Genomic DNA, 16,779 nt, shown 5'->3' on the forward strand with positions numbered 1-16,779 from the left:
TTCTTGAGAGTAGTGACTATTTTAATTTTTACTTTGTATCCCTAGTGCTTAGCACAGTGCTGTGAATATTTAATAATTGTTTAATAAGTGTTTGCTGGATTAATTTGGAGAAAGAGGGGGAGGAAAAGAATTCGAGCTTTGAAAGAGAATGCAGAATAGTGGACTTTTTTTGCATACTTAGGAAAAACCCTCATTAGGAGCATATATTAATGAGATTTTGTGAGGACTCCACCAAGATTTTACCTCGATTTATAATGTAAGGCATCAGGAGCCCACTTGATACAGTTTCTTTTTTCTAAGATCACAGAGTGAGAGAGCTCTTGGGCATCATTCCAGCATCCTAGAACTATTGTTCCAGTTAGAAAATCTTTACTGACATGAATCCTAATTTTTCCCTGCTATAATTTGAGCTTACTTTCATTGGTTTTGTCCTCAGTGGAGAATAGTCAATTATAATTTATGGAGCAGATGCTATATGATGATATTAATGGTAGATGGTAAAGAAGAAGCTCTTATTATCCCAAGAAAGAACTTGACATCTAACACATGAGTATGGCTAAAGGTGTTGCTTTAAAAAACACACACACACAAAACAACCACATTTAATTTTCAAGAAGTGTCCGAGTCACAGTATTTGCAAGTACAGTGAGGTTGTTTTCTATGGCCAACAGGAAATGGTCTCTTCTCAATTTGCATTTCTGAAATTGAGTGCCACTCTCCTACTTTTTCTTCTTTTCTTTGGTTTTCTTGCTTTTTTCCTTTTTGGATTCTATTTGAGCTGCCTGATTTTGATCTGGAGGGTAAGGAGGAGGGGCTTTCAAAGTCTTCTTTTGCAGTTTTAGGTCTAATATTGCATAAGTGGTCTTTATCTCATTCTCTAAGAGCTCCTTGAGTGATTCAATCTGTGTTTGGATGACTTTGTGAATGATATTTTCCAATGCCTGGAGAGAAACAGGATATAGCTGGTTTGGAGAGTTCTATAGGGAACCAGGGAAGTATGATTGGGCTAAGCAACAACAAAACTAACTTTGTCTTTTCTTTCCTATATGACTATTTTTTGCAAGCTAATTGAAGTTAAGTGATTTGTTCAGGATCACGGTGTCAAGTTTCTGAGGCCAGATTTAACTCCAAAGCCAGTGCTCTATCCCACTTAGCTGCTCACTCCCCACCATGTTAGATTTGGTTCCTCTAGCAGGATAATTCACTGGCCAATGGATAAAAGATCAGTATGATTGGACTAGGATTCAATGAACTTGAGTTCTAGTCCCAGCCTTGTTGTTTCCTTTCCTTGCAACTTTCTAGGTGGTTTCCCTAGTAGAATAATCTATTAGTTGGCCATTGGACAAAATTTTTATATTGAGTGTGATTTTGTCTTCACTTACATGGTAGAATCCTATAATTCAAAAGCTAGGAAGAGCTATTTTATTCCCATGCTTTTCAGCCTTTCTAACCTCATCTCAAAGTGATAAAATTTATTCAAATTTGTCAAAATAATGGTTAAGCTAGATGAATTCTCCTCTAGTCTTACATCCATAATCCATATGCTTTCCCAGTGACAATAAGAACTATAAAAATAAAGCAATTAAAGAGTAGGGGAGACCCATTAAGAAGAAAAGGGATATAAAGGAAAGAAGAGTAACCCAAAGATTCATTAATAGTCAGAGAGAAGATAGAAAGAGAAAGGGAAAGGGAAAGGAAGAGTGAGGAAAGAATTAGGGAAAAGAAAAGGAAATGGAATTTATATCAGGGGCAAGATTTGAACACAAGTTTTCCTAACTTCAAGGCCAGTTCCCTAGCTAGTCCTTAAACATATATCTTACAATATTGTCTTACTTCTCGGTCTAGGACTTCCATTTCTTTCTGGGTGACTTCCTCAAAGATCTGCTGAATTGTATGTTCCCTTTCCAGGTGCAGGGTCTCTCTCAGAAGCAACATATTGGTCCGTTTTTGTACCTCAGCAGCTGTGAGCTCAGCTAACTTCTGTTGATACTTCCAGACCTCCTTGTCAACACCCTCAGACAATGGAAGGGGCAGTGGTGGAGGACAGAAGTCTAAGGTCTCCTTGGTTTGGTACAAATCCTGGTCTTTACAGAGTACATACTGGTAGAGTTTTAAATGCCGGATGAAAGTGTTGTGAAAATAGTCACAGACGGCCAGTAGATTGGGAGGACTAAACTTTGTTTCATATTCTTTGAGCTTGTTCCCAAGTATCATTAAGGCCTGAGAAATGGAGCAATCTGAGAACATAAAGAGACAAAAGTAGAGAATGAGCTTTCTGAAGAGGAATCCAAAGAGTTACCAGACCAATCATCAATCTCCCTCAAGGCCAGAGAAAATATTCTATGCTGAAGACAACAGGGTATGTGTAGACAATGTGGGGGGTTTGGCTGTTGGAGAGAAGACCTTGAGATGGCCAGTCACTTGTTCATTATGAGTGAGTTTGCTCTCCCTCCTCTCTCTTCCTTTTCACTGTGTCAGTTTTCAAACTGGAGCTGAAGTGGAAGTGTGTGTGTGTGTGTGTGTGTGTGTGTGTGTGTGTGTGTGTGTGTGTGAATGTTTTCCCTACTGTGATTGATACACATCTGATCATAAAATTGGCTCCTCCCAAAGACTGTTGAAGTGACTTCAATGTTGATCTTCTTAAAACAGCATCTGTGTCAGAGAAACAGATGGAAGCTGAAAAATGGCATGAGGCAATCTCCTGCTTTTGTCCTATGTGTATGAAAATGTCCATGTCCACATATGACTGTGAAGTTCATGATAAAATTATTTTTAAAATATTATGGGGGAAAAGTAGAGGAATAGAAGTTAGGAAATCCAGGTTCTAGAAGCAACTTTACTGTGAACTTTATATGACTTTGGACAAGTCAGACAAATTCTCTGGGCCTCAGTTTTCTAACCTGTAAAATGAAGGAGATAAATATATACATAACCTAGATCTAGGATTTCTTAAATTTTTCCCACTTACAATCTCTTTTTTCTCAGAAGTTTTTATACAAATTTATAGGCATACAAATCAAACATTTACTGACGGAATCATAATTTCATATTATATTCAGTTATGTGACCTCATATAGGATTGTGACCCACAGTTTAAGATTTGATCTGGATCAGAGTCTGCCTTTGTATTATCCATCTATTAATTACATATTTATTAAGCACTTACTATGTGCTAAGCAGTATGCTAAGCACTAGATGTACAAAAAAAGACAAAAGATGGTCCCTGGTATCAAGGAGGTTACAACCTAAAGCAGAATGATGATTGTGAAGATCCTTTCTAGACCCTTCTAGATCTAGTATTATTTATCTTATTCTATGATTAATTATTTTATCCTGATGTTATGGATGGCATATCTTAAGGAACTCAAATTTTTGACAAAATGTGCTCCCTGTGGGGAGAAATAGAGTCTTTTCCTTTCCAAGATTTCTTTCCTCAAATTCTTCCAATTTTGCCTGGTCCCCTGATGAATCACTCTGAACTCTGACATGATAAAGGATAATATGATCAATGTCAAGTTCCATAGGCCTCTCCGGGAAGGAGCTGCTACATCAATTAGCTCCTGGTGATAGGAATGTTTTAAAGAACCCTCCCCCTTGTTTGTGCCTGTGGGATATTCTTTCTTGTTGTCTTGGCTCCATGAGCCAATGTTTACCTTTAATCTTCTCTCAGAGTTAAAAAAAAGGGTGGGGAAGTCACAATATTCATCCAAGGAGATGCAACATTGAAAATGCTTCTGTCCTTAGGATTTGGCAGGAACAGGTCCTCACTTTGCCAACAGTTTAAACTATGGTTTGGACTCAGTTTGGCCTCCTGGGAAATTCCATCCCCTCCTTCCTGGCATCAACTTGTTCATTTTAAGGATTGATGGTTTTTCCCGTTTTCCCATACTAAAGGACAGGTGAGCATTAGCCACAACTAACAAGGTATAGCAGGTAGTATGATAAAGTGGAAAGAGCCAGAGGCCTGAGACTTCAATGCAGACTTCTTTAATTTGTGACCTAATCCTTAGTTTTCTCACTGATAAAATGGGGATAACAATACATATCTTGCCTATTTCATAGTGCTACTGGGACAATGACTATTAAAAGAAAACCAGGATAGTGCAAGTGCCACATTCCCAAGGATTTTCAACATCAAGTGAAAAATAAAATAAAATGAATGTATTTCTAATGACTAGACAAACCATTCAGTGGTCATTGCATTTGTGTTAGAGATGGGCTTAGTAGATAAGGGTGGTTGTAAGGATTATTTGCTGGGGAAATCCATAAGATATAGGTAAGGATACGCATATTGGAGTTGGTGAGGAAGACCATTTCTTCACAGGAAATAAAAGAGGAGAGAGAATGGGGGAAAATGTCAACAGATTTTAAGATATAAAGCATGGAGAAAAGGGTGTGAAGGCCAGAGTGAATGATTTCTATCTTCTCAATAAAGTAGAAGGTGATATTCACATCGATGAGGTTTGGAATAGGAGGGAGTGTGGCTCATTTGGGGTGAGAAGACTTGGAAAAAACACTATGGGAAGTATGATAAAGATTCAATTCAGGGAGAGTGAATAGATGTAAATGCATTGCTTTGCTGTAGTAATATAGTCTGGGTGAGTTTAGATAACAGAAATTTGTAGTGGACTCTGTAAAGTCTCTGTAAACACTAATGTATTTTTTTTCCAAGTTCTATTCAGTAAGTAATCCGAGAGTGGGAACAGTAGAGGAAATGTATTGTTATTCAATAGTTTCAGTCACATCCAGCTCTTTGTGACTCCATTTTTTGGATTTCCTTGGCAAAGATATTGGAGAGGTTTGCCATTTCCTTCTCTAGCTTATTTTACAGATGAAGAAACTGAGGTAGACAGAATTAAAAGACTTGTCCAGGGTCACACAGCTAGGAAATGTCTGAGTCTGAATTTGAAAGCAAGTCTTCCAATCTCCAGGCTTAGTGCCCTTTTCACTGTTATCACCTAACTTTCCCACAGGAGATGGGTAGGTTTTGGAAAACTGTTAGTGGTGATGAAATAGGGAAATAGGAGATTGAAGAGTTGAGAAAATTATGTACAATGGAGAGTTAAAAATGGGAAGGAAAAAAAAAAGTAACCCAGAGTAGGGATAATGGTTTTGTTGAGGGATGAGACACCCTAATAGTGTTTGGGGGTCCCCAGGTTGGTGTCACAGGTTTTGTGAAAGAATTTGCAGTCCCAGTTCTCCAAGTTAAGTTGGCAAAAAAAAGGGTTTATTTTGACACTGAGAATTCTCAGCAAACTGAATTCCTGATTGGAATAGCAACAAAGCATTGAGAGACAGAGTTCAATTTTATCTAGTCTTCTAAGGTCTGAGGCTAGAGAGTAGTCTCCAGATGAATTAAGGGTGGAGCATGGTGGGCTAGGTGAATTAAGGGTGGTGATTATTCTAGGAGTTTTCTGAGGCTAAAAGCTAAGGAGTAATCTCCAGGTGAATTAAGGGTAGAGAGTAGTGGGCTAGGGAGTGGTTAGAATCAGGAGAGGTATTCCAAAGCCAGAAGATTCAGGGTTTCCTGATTCAGGCCCCCCACAAAGATCAGGGGACCAAAGAGTTCTATTACATCAATTTGACAGAGTTCTGAGAAGTGGAAGGACTGGATGTCAGTTCTATTGATTAGCCCATGATCACCTAGGTAGTAGCTATACTGAGATATGAATCTAGGTCTCCACATAGAGTGCTGGTCCTGGAGTTGGGAAAACCAGAATTCAAATTCAGCATCAGACTCTTATTAGCTTATTACATCTGAGCAGGTCATCTTAATCTCTGCCTGTCTCAGCTTCATCAATTAAAGCAAATTAAGTAAAATGGGGCTAATAGCAGTACTTACCACTACCACTACCCTGATTGTTGTGAGGATCAAATGAGATCTAATATTTGTAAAGCACTTAGTGCAGCAGCTGGCACATAGTAGGGGCTTAATAATGCTTATTGAATGGGACTGGTTGGATGAAGTATTTCTCAGTATTGAGTCACATGATCCCTGTTCCCAGAATGGGACCTTGGGGAGATCATTTGATTTCTGGAGGGATGAACTTTGAACCTGGAGATACAGGAAGCTGCAGGAAGTGATAAGACCTGTGGGAGGCAGCCAGCATTGATGACCATTGGTGACGGTCAAGAATGGTTACGTCCTTTTAGTATATACAGTGAGAAGGCCTGGGTCTTTTGCTTTTAGTTCCAGGAGCACATGGCAAAGTTGGGATGGCTCCCAGGTGTGTCTGGGCCTCTCCCTGCAGGGATTAAATAAATGTTTTCTCTTTGTACCTGATGATGTCTCTGATTAATTAATTGGGGTCTTGCACCCTACCTGTCCCACACACTATGGATTAGTAGAGAGAAGTGGTGATTTAGCCTTTTTGTACCAATGTAGAGCAACCATGCAATATTTGAATGCATGTCTTTCCTTTGTCATTTGCTGAAGAAAGCATCCTCAATATCAATACACATTGTAGCTTGAATGACCATAGGCTGTTCCTGTCTCCTTCCCCAAAGATCTGTATTCAGAAATATACTTGTGGATAGAACTGGTGCAGTTGTGTAAGATGGGTGTCTGCTTCCAGCCCACTGAAATTCTGAATCCTACTTACTTACCTGGTTTTGTGAGGTCCCAACTAAAATTCAATAGGAAACCTTTCCCACAACCCTTGTGAATTCTAGTGCTTTCCCTCTTTTAATTATTTCCCATTTATCCTGTATATAACTTGCTTTATTTATATCTGTTTGCAGGTTGTCTTCCCTCTCAGATTTTAAGCTCCTTGGGGATAGGAATTTCTTTTGCCCTTTTGGTTTCCCTAGCACTTAGCACAGTGCTTGGCATATAGTAGGTGCTTAATAAATGTTTATTAATTGACTGATAGGTTGAAGGATTGGACAACCATAATGAGAGTGTATATTATTGGTCATGTTCATTTTACCTGCCAAATATTTTGTAGTCTTTTTATTATTCCTAATGTTCTCTCTGTTTTGCTTCCCTCTTGACACATGATGAAGCCATAACCCAGAAGTTGTCTGAGGTCGCATATTGGATCATTGCTGGAGTTAGAGTTATATCTGTAGACTCATTGGGTCTTTAGTTTTCTCTGACTGTTCCCAACTTCTTTTTGAAGGGAGAGATGGCACTGATTTGATTTCATTTTACAGAATGGGACAACCTAAGGCTTAATAGGAACAGTTTCTTGGCCCATGGAAACCATAAACCATATGTTGAGAAGCCTAGGACTGGTGACTCAGAAACCCATGGATTAAATCTCTGGGAGAAGCCCAGGCTGCTTTCCTTAGACAGATCTGTGCCTGCAGGTTCAACTTCAATATCAGGGAGTTGTCTTGATTTGCATTGGCTGTTGGGAACTTCCTGAAGACAGCCCCCTTTCCCCCCCAACTCCCTGAAGGCCAGCACCTGCACAGAACACTGGAGGCATGGGGACTGGGTGGGGTAGGAGAGAAGGAGGAGGAGGGGGAGGAGAGTACTGGAAAGACAACATAGAAGTTCAAAATCGAGATTGAAAAGACACTGGATTGTAAGAATTGCTAAACTTACCTCCTATCACCACCTATCCCCAAATACATCTGAATAGGACTCAGGGTTTTGTAAGATTTATTACCCCTACATAAATTCTGAAGACTCTGGCAAGAAAACCACTGGAAAGGAAGCCCCCCTCTTTCTCTCCATGGGGGACCAGATTCCACTAATGCCCCCTGAAAAACCAGTTTAGTTGCAGTCACCTCAATTCTAACTGAAGAGACTCAAAGCAGAATTTGGAGTTGCATAACTTTCAGTTCAGGAGGCCTTTATCAGGCTCTACTTTATAAAAAAAAAAATTGGAATAAAGATTTAGTGTTGCACAGGTTACCTTTTAGATCCTTTTTACCCTTTTCCCCATATCCAGGGTCCTGATGGTCTTTAACCTGCACCAAAACTTAATCTTGGGGCAAACTCCAAGAAATTCATTCATATTAAAGTGTAATAAGTGGTTAAATCTTAAATGTGTTTGAGGGAAAGCAGAGGGAAGCCCCTGTTATAGAATGTCTGACTTGTCTTTCAGAACTGCTGATATTTTGAGGGTCGAAACTTACTTATGGCTTTAACTTGTTTTCAATCATCTAGAAGATAGATTCCTAGGATAATGGATTTAAAGCTGGAAAGGGCCCCTTGGAGCCATATTTATAGGTCACTCAGGGCCATCTGCTGATCAATATTTGGCTATTAGACCCAAATGGGTCTGGAGGGGAAAGTGAGGCAGGTGATTTTGCACAGCCTTCCCTCAAATCCAATTCACTTGCATGTCATGATTTCATCATGGTTCTCTTTGAAAACAAAGGACAAATAAGATCAATAACAACATTTTACAGATAAGGAGACTGATCAGCATACACCTAAGTGATTTGCTGAGGGTCACATAGGAAATTAGTGGCAGTGCTGAGATTTTAATCCAGATCCTCTGCCCCCAAATCCATCAATCGCTGCACCATGCTGCTCTCCTCCTTTCCCCTGAAATTAATATTCTGCAGAATTGAATCAGCATTGAGGTGTAGTGGAAAAGGTACTGAATTTGGAGTGAGAAGATCTGGGAGTTAAACCCCATTTCTGTGTGGTTTGGGGCAAATGACTTCACTTCAATGGGCTTTAGTTTCCATCATATGTAAAATGAATGAGTTTAGAATAGAAACATCTGAAATCTTTTTCATCTATCTGTATGATCTAGAACAAAACTTCTTAAATTGTAGATTGCCTAGGGTCACATAACTGAAAGTGGGGGTTGTGAAATTATGACTTTGTATCAATGAATGTTTGATTTGTATAACTATATATCCAGGGCCATGCAAAAATTTCAGGGGGAAAAGGGGGAAATTTTAACAAGTGCTGATCTAGACCCTCCAACAGGACTCATCTTCTAGAACCCCAAGGACCTGAGGGACATTGTCTACATGAAGCTGCATGATATATAACGGATTTAGTGTCAGGAAGACCTGAATTTCATTCTCTGATCCTTACAAGCCATCTGATCATGAGAAAGTGACAACCTACCTCAACAACGATCTGGCTGGTCTATCTGCCTCATTGCTCCACAGTCCCAATCCCAAACTCCATTTCTCCCAATCCATTTTCTCAATTGTCAAATTAATCTTCCTAAAATTTAGATCTGATCATATTATCCCCTGTATTCAAGAAACTCCAGAGACTCCTTATTTTCTCCAAGCACAAATATAAAATCTTCTGCTTGATTTTCAAAGCCCTTTATAACTCCTCTCCTTCCTCTCTAGTTTTCTCAATCCTCACTTCCCTCAATATTCTGTAATCCGGTGATGTTGACTTTCCTGCTGTTCTCTGATTTTCAATTTCTTCATCAGAAAAAAAAGAGGTAATAATATATATATATTATGCATCTCACTGGCTCAAATGCTTTGAAAACCTTAATTCGTTAAATAAATATTTACTGTTTATATAAAAAGTGTGAATCATCAGAATAGATTTCAGGTCAAAGCTGGAGTGTTTAGAGAGATGTTTCCATCAGCTTGTTCAAGAGAGTTTGGGAGAGGAAAGGCCAGAGTTTAAAATGAAAGTAAAAATTAAATTTTGCAACTTTGAAGAAAAAGTGTTTTAGGAGGGAAGGAGAACAAGGACTAGCCTGATCTCTACCCTTATGCATGGGAAGGATCCTGTCCTGATTTATAGAATCATAGATCTGATTCTTCTAGTTCATTCCCATTATCTTAGGGCTAAGGATAAATGACTTGTCTAAAGGTCATATAGATAGCATGTATTTAATTCTATTTACCTCAGTTTCCTTATCTGTAAAATGAGCTGGAGAAGGAAATGGCAAATCACGCCAGTCTCTCCACCAAGCAAACTGGATCAAGAAAAAAGAGTTGACAAAGCAACAAAAACAGCAGCAACAAATGACAAAAATAAAGAAGGATGTGAATTCAGGTCTTTGGCTCCAGATTCTAGGTTCTTTCTACTATACGACAGTACTGCCTGTCACTCAAATTTAGGTTGAAGCTATGGAAACTCAACTAATATTTCAGGGTTATGAGATTCTTTATAATCATAAAATGATCAGGCATCCTTATCTGATTGGGAGAATTCTGCTTTTTGATGGATTCTAGAAATATCCCGGAAAATTAAAGTTTTGTTCCAAACCCTTCTGGAGACAAACTATGAGGTACTGATTTTGCTTTGTAGCGAATGGGATCTAAGATCAAACTGATGATGAGGTTGGTTCACAGAACAAGGAAAAAAGTTTCCTCAGTCCTATAGCTTCAGTCCTACAAACTTCTTTGAAGAATAATCAGGGAGAAGAGAGTTCCTTTGAATGGCATTCATATCACCCCTGCTACTATATTTCTGGGATCTTAGGCTGGAGGATAAAGGCAAGGATTAAGAACATGCTTCTCTAATATTTTCTCACCCATTGCACACAGTCCTTTGTCTCACACTGGATGCAGAGAACAAACCCAAGTAAGAGTTGCATTGCTGCTCTGAGTCAGAGTGCAGGACAGGAGTAGCTTTGGGACAGAAGAGCTGTTAGATATAATAGATTCATTTCTGAATTTAGGATATTCCTCTGTAGGAGGATGCTAGAATTGGGTCTCTATCCTTCCTTCCAATTTCTTCCTCTTTTAAGACCTCCAATAAACTTCTGATTTCTACCTTTTGTCTCCATATGCAGCCCCTTCCATTGCTCTTTCCCATATATCACCTCACTGGTGCCCCCCAGACTGCCTAATTCTACACCAAAAATCACTCCATTGACTCCTGATTATTGCTTCTTCCCATTGAAGTGTAAATCATCCCTCTTATTATTATTTAGGAAACTACTCTCCTCACACTCTCCCTGTGAATGAAACTGCAGAGTTAGCCCCAGGAAGAGGAGAGTAGGAGATCCAGTTCTGAGTAGTGAGTGAGAATGACCTAGCAATGTTAGGATGGTATTGATCCCTCTCCAAAGGGAAGGGATCTTGTTTTGGAGATTCAAGAATTTAAACCTTTAACTGACTATCCTGAGAGTTTGCAGTAGTAGCAAGTCCATCTTCATCTGAAGATCAAAAGGTCTGGGAAGACCACTGCCATTCAATAATGGTCCTAGGTCACTGATGGTTACGAAGATGCTGGTGCCTTGTTCCCCAGGTTTAAGGTCCCTTTATAATGAACTAAGAATAAATGACTTTAATGGTTAATGGAGCTTGAACTGACAAAGAATAGTTTGGCTCACTTAGGGGGTCCTGAAATCATCATGTCTTCCAGTGGTCTTTCTAAGTGGACATAATCCCAGGAAAATCCACCCCTTTGATCCTACCTCTAATTATTTTATCAATTTATTGTAATTAATTGATAGCTAGACAGAGAGAGCATCTCTTACCATGTGTTTTAGCACTATGCTAAGCTCTGGGAATACAAGAAACAAACAAGAAAAATCTCTCAAGGATCTCACATTCTAATAAGGTAAAACAACATGTAAAGGAGAGCTAGGAAAAACAGCTCAACAACTATGGCACAATATATAGAAGTAGCTTGGAGGTTGATTCTGGGCAAAATAAGGACAGGAGCTCACCTAGAACAGCCTCATAACCTAGGATTGAAAACCAAAGTGAGTGTGTGTGTGTGTGTGTGTGTGTGTGTGTGTGTGTGTGTGTATGTGTGTGTAGTGGGGATGGAGAGTGGAGGAAAGATAAGGAAAATGTCTAGAGTCAAGGCAGCCAGAAAGATGGATCAGGAGAAACTTTATGTCACAGAATCTGAGAGTTGGAAAGGACTTGAGTAATTAACTCATACATGAAAGGAAGCCCAATTATAACAGACTCATCAAGTAGTTGTCCAGATACTGCTTAATGAATGACCTCCAAGAAAGAGAAACTTAACCACCTTCCAAAACAGCTCATTCTGCTTTCATTCTACAAAACGATTCTGATTATTAGGAAGTGAATTTTCATTGATATGGAACCTACATTTGTTTCTTTGCCACTTCTAGCCCCTGCTCATGGTCTTTCATGGGCCAAATGGAACAAAGACTAGGTCCTCCTTAACATGACAGATCTTTAAGAACTTGAAGATAGTTATCTTGTTCCTTCCCCTGCACACACACCCCCTTAGCCTTGAATCTTCTCCAGGTTTCATGTGCCAGATTCCTTAAATTAATCTTTATATGATATGGACTCTGGGTATGGTTGCTTTCCTTTGGATACTATCCAATTATAATAATAATTAATAATGATGATGATAGCTAATGAATACATAAATATTTAATGTATATAAATACATATTTACAAGTTGCTTTAGATATTAATTTGATTTACACAATCCTTCTATGATATAGGTATTACTATTATCCCCATATTTCAAATGGGGAAATAGTAATAAGAGAAAATCAGTTATTAATCTAATTTCATACAATTAACATCTGAAGTAGTATTTGAACGCAGGTACTTCTGGTTCCAACTCTAATATTTTATGCCACCTAAGTGCCACCTAGTTTAAGAATTTTTGAACTATAGCATGCAGAGTTGAACATAATCTTCCAGATGAGGTTTGGTAAAGGCAAAGTCTAAAGTGATCATTGGACCCCTCTTTCTGAAGCTCTACCTCTCTTAATTGTCTTCCAAGATCAATCATACTGAGCTTTGAGTCCACTAAAACTTCTAGATCTTTTTCAAAGCAACAGCTGTTTCTCCATGCCTTCTCTATCTTATGAGTAGATGGTACATCAGAAGGATCCTGAAGAGAAGGATTTTATTTTTTTATTTTTATTAAAGCTTTTTATTTTCAAAACATATGAGTAGAAAATCTTTCAACACTGATCCTTGCAAAACCCTGTGTTTCAAATTTTCCTCTACTTTCCCTCACCCTCTCCCTTAGATGGTGGGTAATCCAATATATGTTACACATGGTAGAAATATATGTTAAATCCAATATATGCATACATATTTATACAATTATTATGTCAAAGGGTATATACAGTTCAATAACTTTTTGAGCATAGTACCAGATTGCTCTCCAGAATGGTTAGATTCATTCACAATTCCACCAACAATGTATCAGTGTCTCAGTTTTCCCACATCCCCTCCAACATTCATCATTATCTTTTCCTATCATTTTAGCCAGTCTGAGAGGTGTGTAATAGTATCTCAGAGCTGTCTTAATTTGCATCGATGAGAAGGATTTTAACAAGTGGAGAAGTGGAAAGAATGCTTTCCAAGCACAAGGGACCTTCAGCCTGTGGATGCCTAAATTTTCCCATTATTTACAATATATTTACTTTTGTCCAAAGAAATTAATGTTCTACAGGCCAGTGTGGGAGATTCATTCACAAACAACAAACAAACAAAATCATTCTTTTGTTCATTCAACAAAGTACTTGTGCTAAATACAGGAATGTACTAGACACTAAGGCAACAAATGAAGGAGGAGGAGGAGAAGGAAGGGGAAGAGAAGGAGAAGGTGGAGAAAGAAGAAAAAAGAGGAAGAGAAGGAGGGAGAAAAGATGAAACAAGAAAAAAACAAGAACAAGAATAAGAAAAAAGAAAAATAACAAAAAGAGGAGAAGAGCTTCTCTTCCAGAAAGAGATGGAAATAACATATATGCATACAAAATAAAAAGAAAAATTTACAAACTAAATTTGCACGTAATTTTTTTTTGGGGAAATATTAATTTAATTAGGGTGAGTGACATGTAGGAGGAACTCAGAAAGAGGACTAAATTGCCCCAGATGAGACCTTAGTTTGACTGACTAAAAAAGTAAAATCCTTTTCTGTGTGGTATCCTGTTTCTACTCAAAATGAGGGAAAGGGAAGGAAGTAAGAATGTAGCACTTACTATATGCCAGGCATTGTACTTACTTAAGTAAGTACTTTATCTCATTTTATCTTCCCAACAATCTTGAAAGGTGTATACTGTTATTATGCCCACTTTACAGTTGAGGAAACTGAGGCAAACAGATGTTAAATGAATTGCTCAGGATCACACATAATTTCTGGGTCCAGATTTAAAGTCAAGTTTTTCTGCTTCTAAGCTCAGTTCTCTCCACTGTGACATCTGGCTATATTTATTCCATTCTCATTCACAGCTAAGTGGAGAGATGGCCAGAAATATCCCTTCACATACTATGTTCAGTACATCTTCCTAATGGCTAGTTTGACTGCTGGAGCACATGAAGGCTGGCACACTATGGAATCAGGAAGATATGGGTGCAAATGACAACTCTGACATTAACTATTTGTATGTGTATGGACAAATTCCTTAGCTTCGCTGAGCCTCAGTTTCCTTATATATAAAATGGAAATAATAATAAGTGTAATGCCTACCTGGTTGGTTTGCTATGCTCCTTAGATGAAAAAATGTATAGAAAGTGATTTGAGAACCTTCAAATAAAATATAAACATATATCTTTGGGGTGGTGGTAAGCTATGATGGATTTCTTTCCAAGCATTGCACAAGGTCTGTGATTTCTAATCACCACGAACTGAATATGAACATGAATGAGCTCTCCCTGCTTTACATATTATGTTTTTAAATTAGAATATGAGCTCCCTAAGAAAAGAGACTCAAATGTCCATTTCTATGTACAAGGCTTAGCAAAGAGCTTTCCTCAGAGTCAGTACATAATAAATACTTTTCTGTTTCATTACAAAGGGCTTAGCGTTGACAAATGTAAATTCAAGTCTGGACTCTGCCTTGACTAGTTATTTTATTAGTTCTCTGAGACCCTGAAATGTAAAGTGGGCATAATGACAGTTATGTTTTTACTATTGGCAAAATTCTGGGACTTTGCAAAATGTATGACTAGTGACCATCTAAAAAAGAAAATCATGTACACAAATAGGACTTTTTTTCAAGAACAGATCTTGCTGAATTGACTTTACTTCTTTTTTTTTTTGTTTATTTATTAAAGCTTTTTATTTTTCAAAACATATTCGTGGGCAATTCTTCAACATTAGCCATTGCAAAACCTTGTGTTCCAATTTTCCCCTCCTTCCCCTAGATGGGAAATAGTCCAATGCATGTTAAACATGATAGAAATATATGTTAAATCCAATATATGCATACATATTTATACAATTATCATGCCACACAAGAAAAATCAGATCAAACCAGTTTAAAAAAGAGAGAAGCAAAATAAAATGCAAGCAAGCAACAACAAAAAGAGTGAAAATGCTACGTTGTGAACTGCACTCAGTTCCCACATTCCTCTCTCTGGATGTAGATGGCTCTCTTCATCATTGAACAATTGAAATTGGTCTGAATCATCTCATTGTTGAAGAGAGCCATGTTCATCAGAACTGATCATTGTTTAGTCTTGTTGCCGTATATAATGATCTCCTGGTTCTGCTCATTTCACTCAGCATCAGTTCATGTAAGTCTCTCCAGACTTTTCTGAAATCATCCTGCTGGTTGTTTCTTACAGAACAATAATATTCCATAACATTCATATACCATATCTTATTCAGCCATTCTCCGATTGATGGGCATCCACTCAGTTTTCAGTTTCTGGGCACTACAAAGAGGGCTGCCACAAGCATTTTTGCACATACAGGTCCCTTTCCCTCCTTTTAAGATCTCTTTAGGATATAAGCCCAGTAGAAACACTGCTGGATCAAAGGGTATGCAGAGTTTGATAACTTTTTGAGCATAGTTCCAGATTGCTCTCCAGAATGGTTGGATCCATTCACAACTTAACCAACAATGTATGTGTCCCAGTCTTTCCACATCCCTTCCAATGTTCATCATTATCTTTCCCTGTCATCCTAGCCAATCTGAGAGGTGTATACTGGTATCTCAGAGTTGTCTTAATTTGCATTTCTCTGATCAATAGTGATTTAGAGCACCTTCTATGACTAGAAATAGTTTAATTTCTTCATCTGAGAATTGTCTGTTCATATCCTTTGACCATTTATCAATAGGAGAATGTTTTAAATTCTTATAAATTTGAGTCAATTTCTCAATATATTTTAGAAATGAGGCCTTTATCATAACCTTTGACTGTAAAAAATTTCTTCCCAGTTTATTGCTTCCCTTCTAATCTTATCTGCATTAATTTTGTTTGTACAAAATCTTTTTAACTTAATATAATCAAAATTATTCATTTTGTGATCAATAATGATTTCTAGTTCTTCTTTGGTCACAAATTCCTTCCTCCTCCACAGATCTGAGAGGTAAACTATCCTATGTTCTTCTAATTTGTTTATACTATCATTCTTTATATCTACATCATGAATCTGTTTTGACCTTATCTTGATATAGGTGTTATATGTGGGTCACTGTCTAGTTTCTGCCATACTAGTTTCCAATTTTCCCAGCAGTTTTTGTCAAATAGTGAATTGTTATCCCAAAAGCTGAGATCTTTGGGTTTCTGACTTTACTTCTTGAAAGGATTACCAAACTGGCTAATGGGGAGGATTTTATAAATATAGTTTATTTGGATTTTGATAAAGCACAGAAAAAGGCTATCAGGCTATCTTTATGGACAAGATGGATAAATGTGGGCTAGATAACAGTATGAATAGATGGATTCAGAAATGATTAAATGATTGGAACTAAATGATTAGTTATTCTTTGGAGGAAATCCAGGAACCAGGATGGAGGTGGGGTTAGGGAAAATGATAGATAATATTTAGGTGAGTGTCAGTAGAGGGAGAATAAAAATGGTTTTGTCATTGAAGTTTACTCCAGAATATCTGTGCAGAAAGAGGAAAGAGATGAATTTAGAAAACATCATATATCTGGCATAATATTGGTATGATGGCAGATTTCAATTATCTGGACAATTTTA

General features: G+C 37.9%; 1 protein-coding gene across 1 annotated transcript in view; it reads right to left on the reverse strand.

The window, feature by feature from the left end:
- Positions 1-588: 588 nt before the first annotated feature.
- C2H8orf74 (chromosome 2 C8orf74 homolog) overlaps positions 589-16,779 on the reverse strand; it is a 55,896-nt gene continuing 39,705 nt past the window's right edge. The window contains exons 3-4 of the mRNA XM_074287548.1: positions 1,834-2,237; positions 589-941 (exon numbers count right to left, since the gene is read on the reverse strand). Of these exons, the coding sequence (XP_074143649.1) occupies positions 720-941; positions 1,834-2,237 (626 nt within the window). The 3' untranslated portion in view covers positions 589-719. The remainder of the gene's footprint in view (positions 942-1,833; positions 2,238-16,779) is intronic.

The sequence above is a fragment of the Sminthopsis crassicaudata genome, chromosome 2 (assembly GCF_048593235.1).
Source record: "Sminthopsis crassicaudata isolate SCR6 chromosome 2, ASM4859323v1, whole genome shotgun sequence".
Classification (NCBI taxonomy): Eukaryota; Metazoa; Chordata; class Mammalia; order Dasyuromorphia; family Dasyuridae; genus Sminthopsis; species Sminthopsis crassicaudata.